Source organism: Fulvia fulva, chromosome 1 (assembly GCF_020509005.1).
Source record: "Fulvia fulva chromosome 1, complete sequence".
NCBI lineage: Eukaryota > Fungi > Ascomycota > Dothideomycetes > Mycosphaerellales > Mycosphaerellaceae > Fulvia > Fulvia fulva.
Genome location: NC_063012.1, coordinates 10,968,979 through 10,988,928, shown reverse-complemented (window position 1 = coordinate 10,988,928; position 19,950 = coordinate 10,968,979). Strand labels below are relative to the sequence as shown.

Sequence of the window (19,950 nt, the reverse complement as noted above, 5' to 3'; positions counted from 1 at the left end):
CTAAGACCTAAAGCCTAGTAGAATAGATAGCGAGCTACCTATAGGAGTAGGACTAGAAAAGGAAGCCCCCTAAGATAATAGGCCCGATAGTACTCCGAGCCTTCTAGAGACATAACTACTAGCTATATAGGGACCTTATAAGGGCCGAAGCAAGTATAGCGATCTAAATCAGGTCCGAATATATTAGATTAAGGGCCGACCTATTTAGGAGACGCGTACTAGATATCTATAGCCTAGCCTACTAGTATAGCTACCTATCGTAAAACCTAGAACATATACTACTACGATACCCGTAGTAGGCGAGAGGCAGGGGAAATTAGAGGCACTAAGCGGGAAGGAGAGACTATAAGTCAATTATTAGGGACAAAGGTAACATTCGCTAAATCTCTCGGTAGATACTATAGTAGGGATACCTCTAGTAGTTTAGCCTCGCGAGCGAGACGGAGGAGTGGATAGACAAGAGGCGGAAGCGAGGGGGGTTGTAGATAGGGTAGTTATTAGGGCAGGCCTATAACACTAGCGTACCCCTAATAAGGGAAATTTAAGACGACAACTAGGAGGAAAAGACAGGCGGGAAGGAGGAGGGGTTTTCACTAATACGGTTTCCCCTCTATATATATAAAAACAAGATAGTATAGCTATATAGGCCAAAGGGCACTATAACAGCTTAATGAAATATCTATCTATCTATTAAGCTAGACGATTAGATCGCGCTATAGTTAGCCCGTATCGCGCGCTAGTATCTAAGGATCGACGGAGGAGCTAGATTCTTTAAGATAATTTATATACTCCCTTCGCGCTATAGCCGCTTCTAGTTTAGCGGCGTTCTAAAGCTAGTAGCCGCGTTAGACTCCGACTTCGACGTCTTCGAGGAGGTCCCTAAGGGCGGTATTCTAAGGTAGCCTATCGCTTTTAGACCGTATACCGTATAAACTAGGCTAGCGGCGATCGTCTTTAGCTACTATAGCGGCCGCTCTAGATCTACGCGATATATATAAAGCTACCGTTCTAAGGGCAATACCGAGCGTCCGCTAGGAACCTTTACTAAGTACTAGTAACTTAGCCTACCGAGTAGTAAGCTAGAGAAATACGACTAGGAGGATCCTAAGCCTAATACTATAGACGACTTTACCTTTATCGAGCGCGGCGGCTATACTAATTATTTCTAGACTAGTAAGTACTCTACCTACGACCGTAGCTAGTCTCGTACTAAGTTTAGCTATACTAAGCGGTCTTCCCGGTTAAAGGACTCTAAGCGCCTAGTTACCCCTAGTAAGGTAGCTAACTTCTCTAATCTTCCCTAGGCCTACGATATTACTTAGGTCATAGAGTCTAGTTAGTTCTAGAATACTAAGTTTAAGTATCGTAATCTAGCTTAGATTAACGGTCCGACCCTAGCTATATATAGTCTAGTCTTCTAGGTTAGTCGTAAGCCTCGTACTACCCGCGACGCCGCTAGCCGCCTAAAGGCCGCGTTAAAGGCTAACTTAGCTTACGTCCGCGCCTTTATTTATAAGAACGCCGAGACTAATACAAATAGACCTAGCTAGGAGGAGGATACCTTAGATAAGGAGGACGACGGCTTATTCGTGTTACTAACTAAGCCTAGTAAGTCCGCTAGTATACCTAAGGTACCTAGGAAGTCTCCTAGTAAGAAGCCCGTATCTTTAGCTAGTAAGAAGCCCGCGGCCTTAGCTAAGAAGAAGTCGGCTCCTAGGACTCGGCGTAGCCCTCGGTAGATATCGCCGCGCTATACCCTAGACCGTAACGAGCCGTAGGAGGGTCTAAGCGATACCTCCGACTACGTTAGGTAGCTCCGCGAGATTCCGGTATAGACGCCTCTTCTAGAAGACTCTAAGGGTAAGGGCGAGGCGGACGTAACCTCGCCTAAGGTCTACTATTATATAGCTAGTCCTCCTGTTCTTCTAGTAGCTAAGCGGTTTAGGTAGTTAATTACGACTAGACGTACTTTACGATTCGGCTCGATTACCGAGAGGCTAAGAGGGGCTATAGTTCTATCTAGCTTCTTAGCTCGTTCGCCTATACTAATAATAGAGGATAATAATAGAGAGGATCTAGAGGTAGTACCTAGTAATTTCTAGTTCCTAGGTTAGAAGTAAGGCTCTAAGAGCCTAGATAATAATAAGCCCGAGGCTAGTTTATAATTTAGTACTACGTTCTTATTTTATACAAGCGATAGGTAGCTAAGTAGCCTAACTCAAAAGTACTATAGACTAATAACCCTAATTAATAATTCTTACGACCTAACTCCCTTATCGCCGTTTCGGTAACTAGGCTTACTCCTATAGTTTCTTCTTCGTTATCTACTACCTTAGTCCCTTTAGGCGAGCGGTCTTAGCTACTACCTCGGCTTCTTAAAGTAGCTACTATAATAGGTTAGCTTATCTAACCTCCGGGTCTACTAAGTCCGGTATATCTATATCTAAAAGGCTATTAGCCGCTTTAGGTTCGGCTATAACTTTGTCCGCTACGCTTAATCTAAGTAATATTCCCTAAGGTAGGGCTAACTCTTTTTCGTCGGCCTAGAGATAGAGCGTCGAGCTAAATACTTTAATCTCCCTAACCGGTATCTCCTACGGGACCTTAGCGGGTTTAGCTAGGGTAGGGATAGCTTCCTAAGGACTTTCTTATTATAGAGGGGTCGACGACGAGAATTATCTATACGTAGTATCGGCTATAAACCTCTCGTCTTACTACGAGAGAGCTAAGTATTCTTACGCTAGAGCGTCGTAGGCGCGACGGGCGCGTAACGTAGGCGAAGCCGCGGCGAATAGAGGACTACTAGTAAAACGGGTTTAAAAACTATCTAACGAGTATATACTCGTATCGGGAGCGAGTCCCTCTTCTTTCTACGGGTAAGAAGGGCGCGGAACCGTAGCCTATACGCTCGATAGGACACCTCTAGTATAAGTATAGAATTTTTACCTCCGGAGACCGTAAACCGAGCGGGCTAAGCGACGAACATTAGACGAGCGGACTATAGAACAACAAGTGAGCGGACTATACGACGGCGTCGAGCGGACTACGAAACAATCTAGTGTTTGCTAGCGGGCAATACGGTAGGTAGGTAGACACGCGACGAAGCCTATAAGGGCCTATTAAACACCCGGTATAGGAACGAGGGTTTTGCCTAAGGTACTACCTGTCCCGCTATACGACGTACCTAGTCTAATATAGTAGATTACGACGAGGAAAAGACGATAGCCTAAGCAAGGAAAAGACGGCTATTAGGACGGGGAAAAGACGTATAATACAAGTGGATTAGTTCTATAATCGGGGAGGATCGAGGGTAGGGTAATAAGGAACTTCATATTGGTTAGTAGGTAGAAACGTAAGGAGTACGCTACCCGGCGTGGTGTGTGCCCCGAGCAAACCTACGAGGCATAGACGGCCGCTTTCTAGAGATAGGCTACGGTAACGCGAAGCGCGTCAAAACCTAGGGCGTAGTGTATACTAGTAGCGACGGCTAACACTGTCTATATAGCCCGAGAGGACGGATGCGTATGTCGGTCAATAGAGAGCACTAAAGGGCTTAGGCCTATAGAGGTAGATATTGGCTTAAGGAGCAAATAGGGAGGGAGGGCGTAGAGGGAAGCTTTTATTCCGGGCTAACCTCTCGAAACGAGGCTATACGGTAGTACTAGATAAGTAGGAAAGCGCGGTTAAGACTTATTACCTTATCTCGTAGCTAGCTTACTAAATACGATTCCTTCCTTACTAGAATATATACTACTACGATACCCGTAGTAGGCGAGAGGTAGGGGAAATTAGAGGCACTAAGCGGGAAGGAGAGACTATAAGTTAATTATTAGGGATAAAGGTAACATTCGCCGAATCTCTCGGTAGATACTATAGTAGGGATACCTCTAGTAGTTTAGCCTCGCTAGCGAGACGGAGGAGTAGATAGATAAGAGGCGGAAGCTAGGGGGTTATAGATAGGTTAGTTATTAGGGCAGGCCTATAATACTAGCGTACCCTTAATAAGGGAAATCTAAGACGATAACTAGGGGGAAAAGATAGGCGGGAAGGAGGAGGGGTTTTTACTAATACGGTTTCCCCTCTATATATATAAAAATAAGATAGTATAGCTATATAGGCCAAAGGGCACTATAATAGCTTAATGAAATATCTATCTATCTATATAAGGGCCTCGTTAGACTTACGTAGCTTACTAATCTCGCTTCGTATAAGAGCTATCTAATACGCTATCTCTCTACTCCCTTTTATAAGCTAATATACCCCTTCCTATAACGAGTTTAGCGATAAACCTACCCGGGCACGTATTTTGTTCGTTACTAGTGTCGATTAAGAGTCGAATTCTTTTGTAGTTTATAGTGTCTTCGACTCCTAAGGGGTAGAGTCCGGAGCTAGAGGGGTTAGCGTACGTAGCTTAATATTAAGCTTATCTATTACTACCTATAGATTAAATAGAACTAAACTAGCGCCTCTAAAGCTCGATAGGATGTTCTCCTATCTAAATATAGCATTATAGGCTACCTAGAAGGCGCGTAGGAACTCTACTTTATCGATATAAGTAATACGCTAGCGTACTAAGCCCGAGAGCTAAGTACCGTATACCTTTAAAGGCGAATAGTAACCTATATCTAATAGCTAGAGTAAGTACGAGGCGTACGATAGTATATATAGGGCCTAGATCTTGTATTCCTTATATAGATTCTAGAATACCTTCGAGTTATAGCTCTTATAGCTATCGATAATAAGTAGTCTCTATACCCTAGTCGTACGAGCTATAGTATACTTCTAGAAATACTCTAGCTACCGTATACCGAACTTATTATTAGTCTAGCCGTTCTCTATTAGCCCGATTGTCTAGTCTAGACCCAAGTTACCGTCTTGGTACTAGGTACTAATGTGCTATTTGCCTATAAGGATAATATAGGGTAGGAGCGCTATTCCGTCTATATAGATAGTCTTAATTACTATTACCTATTCTCTATTACCCTATTAAACGACCTTCCTCTTTTTACTACGCCTTTCTAAACCCGTAACGACGCTCTAAGACGTAATAACACCTATTATAAACCCTGTCTCGTCGAAGTTATAGGTGTCCTAGTTAAGGATACTATACTTCTCCTTTATATTACGTATAAGTAAGAACTACTTCTTAATAACGTCTAGATCTTCTATTAGGGCTCGCTAACGATCGTATCTACGTGTTATACGAACCTTTAGCTCACGATGCCGCCTAATGAACCTGTCTATCTAATTAAGACTAGCGGGCTTAAGATCCTTCTCTTATAGTAATAAATCGGCTATTACTCGTATACTAGCCTTTAATAGCGGGAAACCTCTTAGATCTAGCTCGAGTATATACTTAAGTATTACCCTCTCTTCTAGCTCTATAAGCTTCTTTAAACTAGGCTCGTAGTCACCCCGAGGAGGTCGTCTATTTAATCGATACCCTAGTATAGTTCGAGACGCGTCGTATACCTTTATAGTAAGTCGATTCGTGATTATCGCGTCGCGTTTCGTGGTCTAGACAGCCAAGGTCAGTTTAGCCTCGTTTGAAGACAATATACGCTATAATAGTGGTTATATAGCTATATCTATAGAAGTAGTACAGTTCTTAGCAAAAGTGGCCCGCTCGGTAGTATGGCCCGCTCGGTAGTAAAGCACGTTAGTTCTATATTTCTAGAAATTTGTATTCTCGTATCTAGCTATACTACGAAGTTATATCTTATTTCCTGAAATTTTCTAGAAAACCCGCGATTCAGCGGACCGGGAAAGCCGAGTGCACCAGGTGTTTATGCTAGCGTTCTAGAGTTTGCTAGTTCCTTCTGCGGCATCCACCCACGGTGGGGTGCTAACATGTTTGCGTGTGTAGCTGCGGGTACATCTTGGCACAGGACATAGATGTTGGGAGAGTCTTTCACCTGTAGATAGTCAGACACAAGCATTCGGAGCATTCATCCGCAACTGGCAGCTCAATTTGGCACTAAAATGGCCGCCTGTGGGATCAAGCAGCTGAACAGTAACGCTCGTCAAAGGTGCCTGGACAGCAGTATCCCCACGATCACGGCATACTGCTGTCCGTGCAAGCCCTTCCGCTATTTGGCAGCCGTAGGCACGAACGATGGTCAATTTGGGCAAGCGCCGTGATGAACATCATCGTATGTCGTCAATGTGTGCACCGCTGCATTCATCTGCTAGCACCATTCACAGGAGGAACATCACGATGTCTATACCAGAGCGCCTGAGCGTGAGGTTACGCTCCTCCACATGAGGAAGAACACAATGATCAGGAACGACTCACTTTCACACCCAGGCCCAGGCAATCTTTGCAGCCTCATGGCCAATGTCAACTGCCCGCTACTCTTCATATCCCTTCTTGTCTGGACACTGTTTCTGGCCTATCTGATTGCAGTCATCATCCAGTTGGTCGTCTGGGGCACTACCTCTTGGCGCAGGATCCCCTTGCGACTATGGGCACTGCTGGTCCGGCGTGAGCTCTACATTGTCTCACTGCACGACTTCGCAACGGGCGAATGCATTATAGCTGGTGCCTTCCCTTCTCAAACGGATGCAACAAATGCCATCGATCAGATCTTGGAGAATGACTTTGAAGGCCGAGATTTGTGGGACAACGACCTCAAACACTGCGTACTCGACAACACCGACCTCGGCCTACTCATCAAGTTACCACAAGGCCACGAGCATTTCTCTGGGGTCATGGCGGCTGTCCATAACATGCGTTTCAGGGACGGCGTGCAGGACACATGGTGAGATCGAGGTATGCCCTGATTGCTGCTGCCGGCAGATCTATGATCGCAGTCTGGCAAAGACCGATCGCAAGACAATCTAACTATTTTATCGTCACCCTCTAATTTATCGCCGTGCTGCATCGACGCTTGAGCATGCTCCATCACCATGCACCACAACTCCACCATCTACGCTACCACGTTCACACCATTATCTTTTGCGACAGCAGCACAAGGGTTGGTGCACACAGCATGCGCCATTATTATGGCACTCCCCATCTTGGTCTCAATGATTCTGTCGAGTTGTTCATTCCTCCGGAAACAACAATTATCACGTTCCGTCTACATTGCCCATTTCCACGACTTCAACTCGAACTCGCATCGCATCATCGGCGTGTTTGACAACGTAGACGCTGCCCTCGATGCACTCCAAACAGCTTTCAACGGTCGAGTTGGAGAGGCTCCGGGAAACACTCTAGAACGCCATCACACGGTTGTACACCCTGACGAGAAAGGTACACACATCATTCAGGGACTCGATCCGTTCAGACGATACTTTGCTGTTGTTGAGAGAATGACAGTGCGGAGCGCGAAGTTTTAGACCTGTGCTGCGAGCAAATATGAAGATTAGGAGACAGGGGGTTCTGCAAGCAGCGCAGTCGTGAAAGCTGCGTTTGATGCTTGAAGTTATGGAACGTAATGCTTAGCCATTGACATAGTCACACTGTACTTCTCTTCCTTCAATGCCGCCGTTTCAGCACTTCCCCCTTAATTGGCCTCAAGCTCCTTGCCCAGCTCATCGCACATACTCATGACTAACCTCGCAATGTCCGAAGCCCAAGCAATCGCCGCAATCGACCACTATAGCAGCAAAGCGACCCAGTTTCCGAAGCCACGACCGCTTTCCACATTCGCACAGCTCTCTACCGCCGCGTCAAATCTCCTCTCATCTGCGCAAAACGCCAAGACGGGTACCTTTGTTTTCATGGTGACACTCCACGACTTGCGCTCCGCGGAGTCGAGCTCTCGCACCATCGGCGTGTTCAATGATCGTAATGTGGCAAAAGGGGCTCTGGAGAAAGTGCTGAGGGAGAAGAAGTATGAAAGTGCGAGGATATGGAGAAGGGACATCGATGGAGCTGTGGAAGTGAGGAAGGGTCATGTTCATGATGTTGTTGGGGTTGTAGGGAGGATGGTCGTCAAGGACTGAGTTTGACACTGAGGCCGGGAGCGTAGTTGTGTTTCTATGTAATGACGGTGAAATACTCCCATGTCCCTCATTGTGTCGAGAAATACTGCCATGTCTTACTGTTTCCAAAACATACTGCTATATCCTTATATTGTGTTAAGAAAGTACTCCCATAACCCTTATTGTGTTCAAAAGTACTGCTATGACATACCGGTCGCCGATTACCTCTACTGACTACGGTGCTAGTATTTAACCTCAATATCCGATATATAGCAGGTCGCCTACGAGCAGGTTTATTTAGTAAACTATAAGTCGCACAAGATTAAGCAGGTTAATCGGACGACGAGAGTAGGCTAATAAGACGATACGCGGCTAAGAGAGTTTATTCGAGCAGAGACAGACAGACAATTCCCCTAGGAAGCAATTAACTAACTATATTACCTAGGGTATAAACATTCTTTTTTGCACCTACTATGCCCTTCCTTTTGTTTCTACTATAACCTGTGTGCATAGGCTGCAACCTATATATATAACTATATATAGGACATATCAGTACTTTTGCTTATAATAAAGGGACATAGCAGTACTTTTGAACACAATAAGGGTTATAGGAGTACTTTCTTAATACAATGTAAGGACATGGCAGTATGTTTTAGAAACAATGAAACATGGCAGTATTTCTCGACACAATGAGGGACATGGGAGTATTTCACCGATGTAATGAACTTGGCCAAGCAAAAAAGCCTGCCGTGGGCAAAGATATATGCCTTGTGACGACAGCTGATAGTTTTGTTTCCCTGATCATTAAAACATCCTCACAACAATACTTTGCGAGAGAATACCTGTTGGTCTCATGGCTGCTATGACCTTGCCGAGAGTTGAGACACCGTTTCAGATAGGAGACCAAGCTCGCATGGACGTCTGTCGAAAGGCTATGCCCTGGCAATAGTGGCCACAGCTTCGCCGTGAAGAGCCGACCCAGCTCTCTCGGGTACGAGCTTTCTCCTTGATGACGAGGCAAAGCGCTTGATGGCAAAGGACCTCGCCAACGCACGTGCAACACAACTAGCGTGGAAACCTAGATTCTCAGCATCGGCATTCCCTCTACAATTGCAGCAAGGTCCTTCTCCCTGTCTTCGTCCAGTGTCCGCTTAACCCGCTCAATCATGCCCCTCATCGAAGCATTATCGTCCTCATAGTCCTCATCAAACTCTACCAAGAACGCACGGCAGTCCGTCATATGTTCTCCCATCGGACCATGAATCCACTCCATCCCCGGATGGTAACACTCCCCCGGATCGAAGACGCTCTCAAGAGCATGCTCGATGGTGGCGTAGTGCTCGATGGACTTGATGTAGTCGGCCTTGCTGTGCCAAGCGTAATCTGTGCGAAGGTAGAGCTTGTAGGTTATGCCGTTCTTGTGAAGAGTCCTGCCGCTGCTGGGAGAGATGTCGAGATCGTCATCGTCCTCGGTTGTGTAGAGCTTTGTCTCGTCAAGTCTGGTGGCATTGGGATCGGTCGGCTGCTGGAAATGAATCGCGAAAAAGCCAAGGTTCTGTCTGATCCTTTCGAGGCTGGCGGTGGGCTTGGCGAGGTGGATGGCGATGTCACAGGATTGTGGGCTCTCTTCGATCTCGTCTTGCGCCTTACTGCCGTGGTCATATTGCTCGAGCTGATATAACAACTGCGAGAAATCGAAGTTCTCGACCACGACCTCAAGCTGTTCAGGGCAGACGCTTTGTAAGACCGAGCCAAACTCTTCTCCAAGCTGCCTGCAAGTCTGCAAAAGCGGATGCCGCCTCGGAATGGAGCGGGAACTTGGCCTATCAGACATGCGTCGGTCTAACACACTCGAGTTCATGTATTGAGTGAGCATGCCATGATCAGTGTGACATGTGATGATAGAATCGTACGGACCGCATTGAATGACTGCCGCTCGAGTATACCAAGCTGTCTTGTTAGACGGCCTTTTTTGATCCTCATAGTTAATGATGCGAGGTACTGAGATTCCAGGTCGGATCTGAACATGGTAGATGTCTGCTGCTACGTATCCGTAGACTGCAGATTGTTAGCGACGTATAGTGACCGTGGACCTAAATGAACTTACTCTGGTTCCGCAGCTCGCCCGGTAGGCCCAAGAGGCTGGCTTGTTTCTGCATGGTCATGTTGTCGGCTGATAAACTCTTCCTCCGGGATGGTGCGATTGGAGTCACTGGGAAGAAAGGCGAAGGGTGCTAGATAACTAGGAAAAGACTTCATGTTCTGGTGTCGTGTGCTGACATGAGGTGAATACTGACGGATGACATTCAATTACGCAACTTTGGGTACTGTTCACCTGTCGCTGGCGAGCATTGTTGGGTAAAGGTCTCTCTGTTGCGATGCCAAGACTGACCATTGTTTCACGTGCGCCAGCGATAGCGCTACAGTATGTTTACCAGCTACGCTCTCATCCATATTGCTCTTCCAAGTGTTTCATGTAGCCGATCATCGCTCAGGATCTTTTCCTCCTGTCCGTAGCATGTCTCCACCCACTGGTGACCTCTATACGCGAGTTGTACTTTGGCCTCTGATGCTTTTGAATCTCGTGCAGTGCATCTTGCAGAACCAGCTCGTCCCACATCCACTCCATACGCCCCGCCGTCGAGGACCATATTTTCTGCACTCTCTGTGTGCGATACAGGTCCCGGAACAACAAGCATGCTAGAAGTGTGATGTTCGCCTCATAGTGATAGTCGATCAGGTCGCTAAGACCGCTCTTGACGAGCCAGTTCTCGAGTTTCATCGAGATGTGCATGGCTTCGTCCAGAGTCTCTCGAGCTGCGAACAGCTGCTCGATGCTCTTGATGTAGTCTTCCTCAGAGCGTACTCGGTCTGCAGGTGAAATTCGTACTGAATGCCGTTGCACGAGACTAAGGACTGCTTCCGGTCTGGCACGGCAGACATCTTGTGGAGAGTGATGTGTTGTTTGAGAAGTTGAAAGTTGCGCGCGATGTCGATGTTGGTCGCTTTGCCTCTCTTGAAGTAAAGGAAGATCTCAGAAACTGGCCCGGGCAGGTCCTTCGATGCTGTGATGCCTTGGCTACCGTAGTTTGCGAGCTGTCGCAGGAGGTGAGTGAAGTCGTAGTCTATGATGGTCGCCTCGATACGGACAGGACGAGTGGCGGAACTCTGCAGGATCTTGGAGGCTGTTAGCGACAATTCACGTCGTGGTCGAGACCGACTTACCGACACCAACTCCTGTCGCAGCTGCCGAGAAGTGTGAAGAAGCGCATGCTGGTCCATGAAGATCTCCGGCGATGGCTTGTCTGCGAGTTCGCGACCGCAGAGCGCGCCAGGCATTGGGTGCTGTGTGAACACGACGTCCCCGGTGTCGGTCACTGAGGCTACGGTATACCAGCTACAGGTAGTATCGACGTCTCTCTCGCGACTATCGAGGATGAACGGCACCTCGGTCGCAGTGGATATGTGGATGTCCGTGACATCTGCGGCCACAAACTCGTAGACTGTAGACATTAGTGTTCAACTCGACATTTTATCGGATGACTCGAGGCTTACTTCTGTTTCGCAGCTCTCCTGGAAGCCCCAACAGACTCGCTCGTGGGTACGGTGAAGTCATGTTGGACTGGATGTGTCGATCTGTACTGAAATGGTCGGCTGTTCTGTGAGGTTTGGTGGTCGATGTGCGATGCTAGTCTCCGACGAGAGCGCGTGTTGGTCTTCCGTGGTGGATTTGGTGGGGTGCGAAGCAATTGGAAGTATAATCGTTCTGGCGCCAAGACCAGAGATGCTCTCAGCACTTCATTCACTTCTGCAGAATTTCGCTTGTGCACGGTCCCTTCACACGGGAGCTTCCCGCCTCACATCACGTCACCTGATTGTGTCCCTCTCTTTCCAATGCTGCCTCTCTTTCAATCTCAATTGCAAACAGCAACCTTACCAAATTTTGTCGTCGCACTTTCAACACCACCTATGTGCACCACACTCTGCTGTCGGCAACTGTCAACAACATCTCGTGCGACACCAACCTCCACCATCGTCTGCTGTCGGCAACTGTCAGCACCATCTAGTGCGACTCCGACCTCTACCGCTATCATGTCCACCACATACGATGTCATGGACCTCCTCTCCATCTTCTCTATCATCGTAGTCGCATTGGGCTGCTTCAATCGAGGACTCCTCACATCATCCCCAGCCATCTGCGCCATCTTCATCTTATGCGGCGGCTTCGTGAGTACTCATCGTGGCGTAGCATCTCGAGTCCAGTACTAATCATCACTCAGCTGTTCCTCTGCGCAATCTCGATCTTTCTCCACAGCGCAATCGCGGTTTACACCACTGTCGCCAACGCCATTGACCATGTTGCGCGATTCCTTCAGGTCATCTTCCCGAACGCGACAATGCTGGGTCTCATCATGAATCCGATCGTCATGCTACTCATAGCAGCAATTGCCTGGCACCTTTACACTCAGTTCAAGCGAGCACTCACGCAGCCGCCAATCGAGCCAGACTTGGACATCGAGATGGAAGACGCACCTGCACCCACCAGCAGCGAAGTTGAGCCACTAGCGGAGGACCAGGCTGGGAAAGCAGTAGATCTTGAGAGTCGAGTCGACTCGAGAAAAGATCCTGCAAGCAAGGCAGCAACACCACCGAACAAGCCACACCCGAATGAATCATGCTCACCGAAGCCTCACCTGCCTGCTCAAGCGCGTGCTAGTCTTCTTAAATCACCGAAGCAACGTCTGCCCAAGCCTCGAGTCACGAATATGTCGTCACAGTGCTTACGCACGCCCGACATTGACGTCGACTGGCCCGGCAAGAAGTACGTCCGCCCCGACACAATCGCATGTGTGATCGAGAGCAAGCCTCAGCGACTAGCCATTTGGGGGTCAGAGGACTATCCCAGACCCTTGCTTGACTTGAGGACTGTGAAGTCGAAGTTGCAGATAGGCTGTGGGCCCAAGAAGAATGAGAGGCCGTCTACACCAACAAAGAAGCCTGCCGCCATTGTAGTGCCGGAGATCGTGCAGGATGAGATCGAAGAGCTTGCGCCTGAGTTTGAACAGTCACCGACTGCCCCAGTCACACCAGCGGAGGAGCTCGTGGTTACTGTAGAGCCTGAGGTGCTGCGAGAGGTGGAGGAAAGCGAAGCGCTTCAACTCGAGCAGTCGCCAAGTGCTTCGACCACACCAGCATCGCAGCCTGCTAGCGAGGTTCAGGAGGAGGCCTCAGCCTCGACCTATCTCCTGAGTCCCGAGCGCGAAGCGCCAGTATCTGCAGCGCCTATTTCCGCGCCAGCACAAGTCTTTCTGCCCGTTCAAGACAGTGTCGAAGCTTCGGCGTCTGTAAGTGCAGAGCCATGGCTAGCTCTACCAGGGCTGTCCATGCCTACGAGCGCAGCGGTCCCACAGACGGAGACAGGAGCCGAGAGACTGAGCAAGTCACGCGCTGCACTGAAAGTAGAGAAGGGCATCACTGTACCAGCGCCTGGCTCTCTCGGCGCGTCTGTGTCCTCGGCATTTGAGGCGGGGCCTGCCATTAGTATGGAAGCATTGTCGAAGCTGGTATCTGCCATCGGTACTGGCGCGCTTACTGCCACCCCGCCATTATCGCCAGCTCCCGTGCTCAACGGCGAGCCAGCTGATGGCTCAGACTTACTCGCCAGCCTGATAACAACACCCCGCCTCGTCGGCCTCGCCCCTGAGCTGCGGAGGATCCCAGCCAAGGTGAAGGTACCGGCGGCCTTGCGACGCTGCAAGGGCGATACGTCGATGTATCGAGCCCTCAAGGCGCACACGAGTAGGCCACCAGTGGCAAAGTCGCCGTTGTCACAGGTCATGAATGCGTACGCGGGCGCAGCTCGAGGCTCACGCCCATTCCCGTCGGTGCCGAAGCCAGAGCCAGAAGCAGAGTCACCGCAGGCTGATGAGAATGACGCTGGGGGCGCTGGAATGCCGGAGGCGACTCCCGATGATCACACAGGCACCAGCCCTGATATTGATCTCGATGATGTCGTGACTCCGGTCCAAGGTGTCATGGATGAAGGTGTTGCGACGTCGCAGGCGCCTCCCGCAGAGGGAGCGAGTGTCGCGACGCCGCCACCTGCGACCACCCCATCCGAGACCGCGGCACCATCTCCCTCAATCAACGAGGTTGAGATGCAAGACGCGGCTCCGGTGGCTGCGAGCACTCCTTTCTCCTCGCCACCATCCATGCCGTACACTGCGCAGCCAGCCCTGCAAGCCGACTTCACTGCCAGCGAGGATGTTCCAATGCAGGAGGCGCAACCAGTATTCCTGCCCCCCGAGCTCACTCTTGCCAACATCTTGAAGCAGGTCTCTGCCGTAGAGGATGTCTCCATGCCCGATGCGTCTTCGACGGCCTCGCAGAGTGGCACTGCATCACGGCCAGTGACTGTGCAATTCGTTGGTTCTGGACTACCGGCCATATCGGCTGGACTTCATGGTGAGCAAGCGACTCCAGCCGCCACGATAGGTAGCCCTCCTATCAAGGATACCACAATGACCGATGCGCCTCTGCCGACGAACCCGCCACTTGTCAGCCCCTATTTAGCTGCCCTATTGGCTGGAATGCACACTGATCAAGCCCCAAAAGCAAGCAATTTGCCAGGTCTTTCAACACCAGTGCGAAGTTCGACGGCACCTGCGAGCTCTCCCAGCTCTCCGCCAAAGGCCAAGTGTAAAGACTGTGGGGGTCTTCTGTTCAGTGGCAACGCTATGATCGATGGCCAGGTCCAGGAAGCAGCCAAGTGCTGTGGCGGCTGTGTGGGAGCAGCAAACCGTGCTGCGCGAGCTCAGAAGAAGGCTGCGGAAGCTGCAGCAAAAGCTCAGAAGAAGGCCGCGGAAGCTGCTGCATCGTCGTCAGGCCCAGCACTGGCAAGTAAGCCAGCATCGACAACGGGCATTGACCCGAACCTGGATCCCGCAATGTTTGCTACAGGCGATCCTTCTCTTCCAATCTCAGATCCGTCGCCAGCGTACGAACCCGACTACCTACCGAATGGTGCACCAAAAGTCAAGATGCGCCAGCCACGAAGCGATGGTCCTTCCACAACAACCACAAATCCGCATCCCGCACCACCACCAGTGGACACATCCACCCTCCTGCCCAACGGCAAGCCCAAAGCCAAGCCGCGCCAACCACGCTCCAAAAATTTGTGATCACACTCATCACGACATCACACAATCTTCAACCCCTCCCACCTCTCCCTCTCAAAAACAATACCCCTCCTCGTAAAACAACTAGGCACCAACTTCAGCGGTCCCAACCACGCTAAACTCACCATCTCCCACTGCTCATTCCTCCCCCTCAGCACCACAAACGGACAACTGAACCCAGGAAGGAAGTACAGCACATCACCACGACGGATCCCAGTGGGAGCGGCGGCCAGAACGCCAGTATCGCAGAGGAAGAGATACATTTCTTTGCAGAAGGAGACATGGCCGTGGTGGTGTGCAGAGGCGCGGGCGAGAACTTTTTCATCATCGATCTCCATGGAGTCGGGACGGGAGACGAGGTCGAGCGTCCAGGAGTGATACCAGGGGAGGTTCTGGCGGTTGCGGTAGTGGATATGGGAAATGGGATGGGAGCCAGATTAGTGTGGGAAGGGTTTGAGGGCGAGGCTTTTAAGGATTGAGGTCCAGCATTGGTGATGAGGGTCACCTGTTGACAAGTCACCTGGGATGATATGGCGGTGTTCGAAAGGCTGGGTGGAAATGTTTGAGATACGACCTAGGCGGATACCTTGCGCTGTCCAGATGATCTTGGAAGGGCAGGAATGGATGCCGATGCGACGCTCTAGTTGGAGCTCTTTTTGCAGACGACCTATATCTGTTGCTGAGCTGTTCTGCGCTGCTGCACGGCCTTTTTCGCGGACGAATGTTGATAGGGTGGAAAGTGCTGTTTGCCATCTTGGTCGCCAGGTTGTTCGATCTTCGAGCCACAAGAAGCGTGTGTCACCCAACGCGATGAGCTCTCGCGTCAAGCTGTCGTATATATCCTGCTCGTTGCAAGTATGATCCAGTAGGATGTCAGACTTTGTCGCGAATAGCGACATGATGGAGAAGACACGATCTCGGTGTTCCTTGCACCCAAAGTCACTTGTATTGCAGAGCACATCGAACAACTGTGGCGGCATCAGGAAACCCGTATGCGGTGAGCGATACTTGTTGGCTCTTTGCAGATTTGCAGTGCTCTCACGCTGCTTAGCCATGCTGACAACCTCGCCTTGCTCGAACATCTCTTCCCATGCTGCCTTGGCCTTCGGATCCCAGTCTTGTCCGTTCGGTGCCTGTGTCGTAGACAAACTGCAAGGGTGAAGATACTTCTTTGCAAGTTGAGTCACCTCGATCTCCTTACCAGTATCCAATATCTCCAGCTCCGCCCAAGTGAACTCATGTGATCCCACTTGCACAATAATGTCTCTAGATAAAAGCACCTCTTGTATGATCCATCTTCTATGAAACCAATCTCGCGCCAATAAACGAGCCTTTGCGTCTTCGATCTGATCATGCTGACCCAGTTGCGATCCAATGCCACTTCCAGGGTTGATCTGGGCCTTGTTCCTAAGGACGTGAACGGTGTTATCCCCGGCTCCGAGGTAGACAACAGTCCTCTCAGCACGAGCATAAATCTCAACCATCATACCGACCTGCTCGGCTCTTTCATGACTGTCATTCTGATTGATGCATATCGCATCAATCCACAGCACTCGTACGCGATTGCGGTGGCGAAGGCTGCGAATCGCACCTGCACAGTTCGGAGTTATCGATATGCGTTTGCCGGCGACGTAAATGGACTGCTCGATGCTTCTTGTGCCCCATGTGTACGACAGTGCTTCGAATGATCCAGTCGCGTGTAAAGGCAGATGCATGAGGTCTCCTTCGAGATCATCGTTCTGTTGACCTGGGTAGATGTGAAGTAGTCGCATGGTTGCTTCCTCCTGCGGTTGGTCGTATCGGAACAATTCCGGCATCGTTGGCGTTCATGCTGCAGTATGGACGCCGCTGGTTGGCGGTAGCGAGGCAAGAATCCTTGCTCGTATTGCGCGTAATATAAGCCAAGCTATGTGTTCGTTGCTCGAGGTAATGTTAGCAGAAGATGTCCGCCAATAGCCAAGACTGTGGAGATCGTGAGTTTGCGTCATGAGATCAGCGGCGTTTCAAGACTCATGAGGCAGGAGCAGATATCCAATAAGACTGTAACGAGAACAAAACATGATATGAGTATGCCTACCTGCAGAATGAAAACGCTCACTAGCCTCTAGGCCACCAGGCAGCGAGCCAAGCCATATCTACCAACGCCCGAGCCGTCCACCCAAACCATATCCCACCGAGTACGCCTCATGCAATCATGCTACGACTCGCCTCCATGATCATTGATGTTGTGTAGTGCAACGTCCTGACTCTCACTACGCTCTTGCCCATTTTGCGGTCTCGAAGGAGCCGAATCTGCGACAAAGCTGTTGCCACGGGAAATTCGACCACGGACCTCCTTCTTCGGCAGACGGCCTTCGCCATCTGAGCCGCTGTCGCGGGCGACGACCTCACCATGATCATCGACGTCAACGCCGTTTACGGCCATCTTGATTTCTTTCTGTGACGCTGTGCCTTGCGCAACGGCTTGCACGGCTTTCTCCATCATCTTCATCTTCTTCGTCTCGCCACGGATCCGCTCCAGATGATCAAAGTATTCTTGATCAACTGGCGTGACGTATTTACCACAGAAGACACCGATCTCGAAGCGCTGCGTCTTCGGATCACGCGGACTGTCCTGAGCGCATGCCGAGATCAGATCGTCCAAGTTCTGGTAAATCACATCGTCAGCGCCGATGTGTTCGGCAATGTCTCTCGAATTGCGACCGTGTGCTACCAGCTCATTCCGAGATGCGAGGTCAATGCCGTAGATGTGCGAATGTGTTACGGGTGGTGCGCAGCTGCTGAAGTAGACCTTCTTCGCTCCTGCCTCTCTTGCCATCTGGACAATTTCGCGCGAAGTGGTACCTCGGACGATGCTGTCATCGACGAGTAGCACATTCTTGTCTTTGAACTCGATTGGGATGGCATTCAGCTTGGCGCGGACACCACGTTGCCTGGCAGTCTGGTTGGGCATGATGAAAGTCCTGAAGATGTACCGATTCTTGACGAAACCTTGACTCTCTGGAATCTTGAGGTGTTTGCTGACAGCATATGCGGACACCATTGCTGTTTCCGGTATTGGGATGACAGCATCGATGGTCTTGATGACTTCTTGGCCAAGCTGCTGTTTGATGGTCTCGGCAAGGCGGTACCCCATGAGCTGCCGACTGCGGTACACAGAAATGCCGTCGATCTCGCTCTCTGGCCGGGCAAAGTACACATACTCGAAGATGTCTGGCGCATAGTCTAGCTGGGGGCTGACTTGCCGAAACTCTGGCTCCTTGCCCTTCTCGATGATGACTGCTTGCCCTGGCAAAATGTCCCGAATGTTGGTATAGCCATTTTGCGAAAGCGCCACAGATTCAGATGCCATCATGTAGTCTTTGCCTCCTTTCACGTCCAGCGAAGGTCGCTCGCCGAGGACCATAGGTCTGATGCCGTGAGGGTCACGGAAACCAATCAAGCCAAATCCAGCCAGCATAGCTGTGCATGCCCAGCCGCCTTTGCACTTCTCGTACATGGCTTCCAGCGCACGAAATATGTCTTGTGCATTGACGCGTGCTTTACCCGTAACGTTGAGCTCATCGGCGAAGATGTTCAACATCAGCTCACTGTCAGACTCGGTGTTGATGTGCCTGTGTGCTGTCTGATCCAGATATTCCTTCAACGCTGGGGCATTGATCAAGTTGCCATTGTGTGTGAAGCAGATTCCGTACGGCGAGTTCACGTAGAACGGCTGCGCTTCCGAGTTTGCGCTGCTGCCCGCTGTAGGGTATCGTAGGTGTCCAATTCCCATGTATCCGGGGAGATCCTTCACTCTCTTGCCCTCATTGAACACCTTGGAGGCGAGGCCATTGCCCTTGCACTGAAAGATCTTGGCGCCTTTTGAACATGTCGCGATACCGCAAGCGTCCTGGCCTCGGTGCTGGAGGTAGTAGAGGGCCTGGTGCAACTCTGGTGCAGCATCTGCAGATATGGAGGCGAGGATGACGGCTAGGATACCGCACATGGTGAAGGTAGTCTATGTATATTGTCGGAAGAGTTGTATTGTGCTATGCGCAAGGTCAGCCCTTGAGCTATTCAGAAAATTTCAAGCTGGTGTGCAGGGTCAGGTGTGCAGGTCAGAAAGAGTTGGTCCGCTCATTAGAGTCGCAAGTCTAACATCTATAAAGGATACTCTGGCTCATCATGCTATCTGGAAGAGATCGGAGGCTGTTCTTACCTTCAGTCTATGCCTTGCGCGCCGCTTCAGGGTGGTTGACAGCGGGGGGTCGTGCGGTTGTGCTCGATCGTTGCGATCGGGAAGAAGTCTCGTGGCTGATCTAGGTGATCAATATCATGCTGGCGGTCGTTCGGAGCGCGTGAACAGGCAGCAGCACGTGAGATGGACATTTTGTTAAGATCGTGGTAGAAAACCCTCGCCCCTCGAAGTGAGAGACAGCTCTGTCGGCTCAATTGCCGAGCCACAATCTCGGGACGGAGGGGCACAAAGCTTCTCCCTCCATGATCCATCACTTCACGCGTTGCTCCATGCCACAACAACATTCACATGTCATTGTTGTCCTGCTCGTGGACTTCACTTGTTGCCATCGGAGCATATCACTGACTCTCAGACAGACAGCTATGAAGATGATCTGGGTACCTTTATGAGGTCTCTCCGCCACGTATTGGACTGTCAGCAGCATCCGATCAAAAGGTCTCCCGTCAGCTTGCAATGAACGCGATGCATCCAGGAGGGACGTCTTCCCGATCAGACCCAGATGCACGCAAGAAGCGGATTGTCCTGACGGATACGACTGCACCCCCAGCGCTTTGCTACGGCATCACTCGGACATTGCTACCATGAATCTGCACTTTTGCTAAG

The 19,950-nt window shown here is 50.3% G+C and overlaps 8 protein-coding genes across 8 annotated transcripts; 3 read left to right on the top strand and 5 right to left on the bottom strand.

Annotated features, from left to right (window-relative positions):
* Nucleotides 1-6,140: 6,140 nt before the first annotated feature.
* Nucleotides 6,141-6,765, top strand: CLAFUR5_02261 (uncharacterized protein; the record flags this gene model as incomplete). The annotated part of the gene is made up of 2 exons (XM_047901409.1): nucleotides 6,141-6,152; nucleotides 6,205-6,765. The coding sequence occupies 2 exons, from the start codon at nucleotides 6,141-6,143 to the stop codon at nucleotides 6,763-6,765; spliced, it is 573 nt and encodes a 190-aa protein (XP_047756576.1).
* An 801-nt stretch (nucleotides 6,766-7,566) lies between these two features.
* CLAFUR5_02260 (uncharacterized protein) lies at nucleotides 7,567-7,950 on the top strand (the record flags this gene model as incomplete). Its single annotated transcript, XM_047901408.1, has 1 exon — nucleotides 7,567-7,950. The coding sequence occupies one exon, from the start codon at nucleotides 7,567-7,569 to the stop codon at nucleotides 7,948-7,950; it is 384 nt and encodes a 127-aa protein (XP_047756575.1).
* A 1,057-nt stretch (nucleotides 7,951-9,007) lies between these two features.
* CLAFUR5_02259 (uncharacterized protein) lies at nucleotides 9,008-10,094 on the bottom strand (the record flags this gene model as incomplete). Its single annotated transcript, XM_047901407.1, has 2 exons — nucleotides 9,008-9,987; nucleotides 10,037-10,094. The coding sequence occupies 2 exons, from the start codon at nucleotides 10,092-10,094 to the stop codon at nucleotides 9,008-9,010; spliced, it is 1,038 nt and encodes a 345-aa protein (XP_047755288.1).
* A 326-nt stretch (nucleotides 10,095-10,420) lies between these two features.
* Nucleotides 10,421-11,545, bottom strand: CLAFUR5_02258 (uncharacterized protein; the record flags this gene model as incomplete). The annotated part of the gene is made up of 4 exons (XM_047901406.1): nucleotides 10,421-10,766; nucleotides 10,796-11,106; nucleotides 11,155-11,432; nucleotides 11,485-11,545. 4 exons carry the CDS (start codon nucleotides 11,543-11,545, stop codon nucleotides 10,421-10,423), a joined length of 996 nt encoding a protein of 331 aa, XP_047755289.1.
* Nucleotides 11,546-12,021: 476 nt separating this feature from the next.
* Nucleotides 12,022-15,110, top strand: CLAFUR5_02257 (uncharacterized protein; the record flags this gene model as incomplete). The annotated part of the gene is made up of 2 exons (XM_047901405.1): nucleotides 12,022-12,156; nucleotides 12,210-15,110. 2 exons carry the CDS (start codon nucleotides 12,022-12,024, stop codon nucleotides 15,108-15,110), a joined length of 3,036 nt encoding a protein of 1,011 aa, XP_047755292.1.
* A 17-nt stretch (nucleotides 15,111-15,127) lies between these two features.
* CLAFUR5_02256 (uncharacterized protein) lies at nucleotides 15,128-15,445 on the bottom strand (the record flags this gene model as incomplete). Its single annotated transcript, XM_047901404.1, has 1 exon — nucleotides 15,128-15,445. One exon carries the CDS (start codon nucleotides 15,443-15,445, stop codon nucleotides 15,128-15,130), a length of 318 nt encoding a protein of 105 aa, XP_047755293.1.
* A 99-nt stretch (nucleotides 15,446-15,544) lies between these two features.
* Nucleotides 15,545-16,924, bottom strand: CLAFUR5_02255 (Heterokaryon incompatibility protein 6, OR allele; the record flags this gene model as incomplete). Its single annotated transcript, XM_047901403.1, has 1 exon — nucleotides 15,545-16,924. One exon carries the CDS (start codon nucleotides 16,922-16,924, stop codon nucleotides 15,545-15,547), a length of 1,380 nt encoding a protein of 459 aa, XP_047755290.1.
* Nucleotides 16,925-17,304: 380 nt separating this feature from the next.
* Nucleotides 17,305-19,095, bottom strand: CLAFUR5_02254 (Amidophosphoribosyltransferase; the record flags this gene model as incomplete). The annotated part of the gene is made up of 1 exon (XM_047901402.1): nucleotides 17,305-19,095. One exon carries the CDS (start codon nucleotides 19,093-19,095, stop codon nucleotides 17,305-17,307), a length of 1,791 nt encoding a protein of 596 aa, XP_047755291.1.
* Between the last annotated feature and the right edge of the window lie 855 nt (nucleotides 19,096-19,950).